The sequence below is a fragment of the Frankliniella occidentalis genome, unplaced genomic scaffold, assembly GCF_000697945.3.
Source record: "Frankliniella occidentalis isolate FOCC.00 unplaced genomic scaffold, Focc_3.1 Scaffold99, whole genome shotgun sequence".
NCBI lineage: Eukaryota > Metazoa > Arthropoda > Insecta > Thysanoptera > Thripidae > Frankliniella > Frankliniella occidentalis.
This window is the reverse complement of record NW_026267228.1, coordinates 411,898-414,582: the sequence shown is the minus strand read 5'-3', so window position 1 is coordinate 414,582 and position 2,685 is coordinate 411,898. Positions and strand designations below refer to the sequence as shown.

Sequence of the window (2,685 nt, the reverse complement as noted above, 5' to 3'; positions counted from 1 at the left end):
AAACTGTACTTTGTACACAACGTGTATAGTATTGTCATTAACACAGAGGTAACTGTTCACTTCCGCTAGTCCTGTACATTTGCACTAACAATATCTCATACGTGGCTATGGTCCCCAACATCTGTAAGAATTGATAAGAAAATAAATTTTTTATCAGTACCCCATTTTGAACTATTCAGAAACCCTTCAACATCCGTTTTTAAAAAATCTTACCGTGAGAATAAACGATCGAGTAATAGAAAACAAGCCTAGTCCGGTCAAAGCTATTTCATCAGTTGTCACCTGCGTTAGAAATCTCTGAACCTGTTGGTAAAGAAGAGGTGAAAATAACTAACTTCGGTGATCAGCAACAACCCCGAAGGGACCATACCGTAACTCGACCAAAATGAGTACACCAGTACACCAGTAACAGAGTAAATCATAAAATTTGTCACATCTTCAGTTAGAAAAGCGGAGAAAAGTAATGTGGTGCTTGCTTTGCTATAAGATGCCAACAGAGACTATTTACAATCGGGGCTAGCTGCAGGCCGACGATACCCCAAAATTCTTTAAAAGTTTCTCGTATATCCGAAGGACACACGCATTAGCGGACTTGATCGACACAGTCGAAGCTCTGCCTGTGGCCGCGCCGATTCGATCATCTCAAACGTTTAATCAAACGAGACAAGTAGTCTAACCTCCTCGCTGTACTGCTTGGTCGGGACGGCGTACAGGACCCTCTTGACTGCCTTGCTCTCTTCGGGGATGCAGGACGCGCTGAGGACCACAGCAGCGGAGCGAAGCATGACGAACGTGAAGGAGAACAAGAAGTACACTTTCCTCGCAAACCCGGGATTATATGTCGATGGCCTTTTGTGCAGAAAAAGAATAGATCACAGTGGTGATAAAAGAGGAAAAGCGTAGTACCAATATAGAGTAAGGTTCCTTAAATTTGGGGGCAAGGACCAATAAGGAAGCATTATTCGCTTATTTAGTGGTTGGCTCTGACAGCCAATTTACACTCAACCGAGACCTAATTGCAACATGGGCTTTCATGAATTATTTAGATATAATTTGTTGGCGCTGTTGTCTAGTCGTTTTTAGCAACACGTAATATCTTTCGCAATAAATTTGTTGTTTTCATTTTATTTCTGCAAGTGATGTCACGAGCTTGTTGACACCCCCTTGACACGCCACAGCGGCGCTAAACGACGCAATGCGAGACCAAGTGGCGTGTAACACCCAATGGAACGGAACAAGATTATCAAAACGATATCAAAACGTCGCTAATTTTGTTGTCGTTTTTGACATCGTTCTGATAAACGGTAGACATGGCCTAGTGACCAGTCCGTCCACAGCCGCACGCCAGAGCGGTCCCCTGTGAGCGCGTGGCGGTCTCAGCCCTCCACTGTTAAATTCCGGCAAACGCAATGCTTTATTGAAGACACTTTCCAAATTGCGATTAATTCGAATACTTTGTAACTGCAAAGTATTACTTTGCGATTGCATTTCGAAACTTCGAAGCATATTAAACCATAGTTTTGCAATTGCAGAGTATCACTTTGTAATTAATGGTTTGCCGTGTATCAGAGCATCGGAATCCTTCGCAATTGGCAAAGCGTCTGCAAAGCACTGCTTTGCGTGCTCCCTATGAGGAGTAGGGTGGTGCTGCCGACCTGCCTCCTCGCTCTTCTCTGCCTCTTCGCCGATGTAAGTAGCGACCCATCACACAAACGACTTCACTACCACGCAGTGGAATAAAACTGCAGCAAGTTTGGCACAAACGCTTTTTATGTTTAGTAATGCAAAAAATTGTTCGCAATTTTTTTAAAGAAGAAAGAAAAAATTTGAGTTTTTTGCAGAGTGGTTTGTGCTGTCCATACAGGCAGCGAAGAAGAAGGGGGTCACGATGGTGGTGCGCATGCTGGACGGGCACGCGTGCAACTTGGGGAACAACGCTCTGACCTGGTCTAAAGTCTGGTTCACCCCCAGGGGAATGTCGCGCCTTGGCAACGCAGACTTTGGGCTCTCGAGGACGGCCAAGACCATAAGCAAGGTGAGCACCGGGCCCCAGCAGCGACGTGGTCATTCGGATGCTCTTTATACTTTCACAAAAACAACGTCTTCTTTTTTATCAGAAAAAATGGAAAACTTCAAAAAAACTGCTTTAGTGACAAGGAAACGGGAATTTTTCTCGTTTTTTGAGACTTCATCAAAATATAAGGAAATTTCCTCAAATTATAGGAGTTCTTTAAATTTTTTCCCTTTTGGAAACATTTTTACTGTGCAATGCTGTGTGACGAAAAGGTCACGCATTGCCTATTCCAGCTCCTGGATGCACAGCCTTTAAAACGCGTTTAAAGAATACGAAACTAGGGATATAACAGACACCTCAGCCATAAAATGAGACCCTGGAAACCTTCTAGGCCAAAACAGATAGAACGCGGCAAAGGAAAACATTAAATAGATGCCGGTGGCTTTTTGTGGTTTGCGTTCCAAAGTGATTCCCTGGCATTATTAGATAGGTTTCAAAAATGGGTTTCTTGCGTCAGATTACCTTTTGGGAGACACTTCTTTGGTCCCAAGGTTATCACGCCCAGGTAATTTTTGAACCCCGTTTAGTAAGGTGGCCAACTCGTCCCGGTCCAATAACTCTACTAATATGGAGGACCAATAGGCCACATTTAATTTTGGGGTTTTCCATAA

The 2,685-nt window shown here is 43.7% G+C and overlaps 2 protein-coding genes and 1 long non-coding RNA gene across 5 annotated transcripts in view; 2 read left to right on the top strand and 1 right to left on the bottom strand.

Annotated features, from left to right (window-relative positions):
• On the bottom strand, window positions 1-862 carry LOC127749846 (gustatory receptor 5a for trehalose-like). Its single transcript, XM_052269704.1, has 3 exons — window positions 678-862; window positions 214-303; window positions 1-121 (listed from the first exon to the last, which is right to left on the bottom strand). Exons 1-3 carry the CDS (start codon window positions 783-785, stop codon window positions 38-40), a joined length of 282 nt encoding a protein of 93 aa, XP_052125664.1. The 5' UTR covers window positions 786-862; the 3' UTR covers window positions 1-37.
• The window catches only part of LOC113202969 (transmembrane channel-like protein), a 22,794-nt gene that overhangs the window by 11,500 nt on the left and 8,609 nt on the right, over window positions 1-2,685 (top strand). The gene's annotated exons all lie outside the window — the stretch shown is intronic.
• LOC127749847 (uncharacterized) lies at window positions 1,321-2,029 on the top strand. Its single transcript, XR_008011383.1, has 3 exons — window positions 1,321-1,359; window positions 1,570-1,689; window positions 1,865-2,029. It is a non-coding gene; the product is annotated as an uncharacterized LOC127749847 (long non-coding RNA).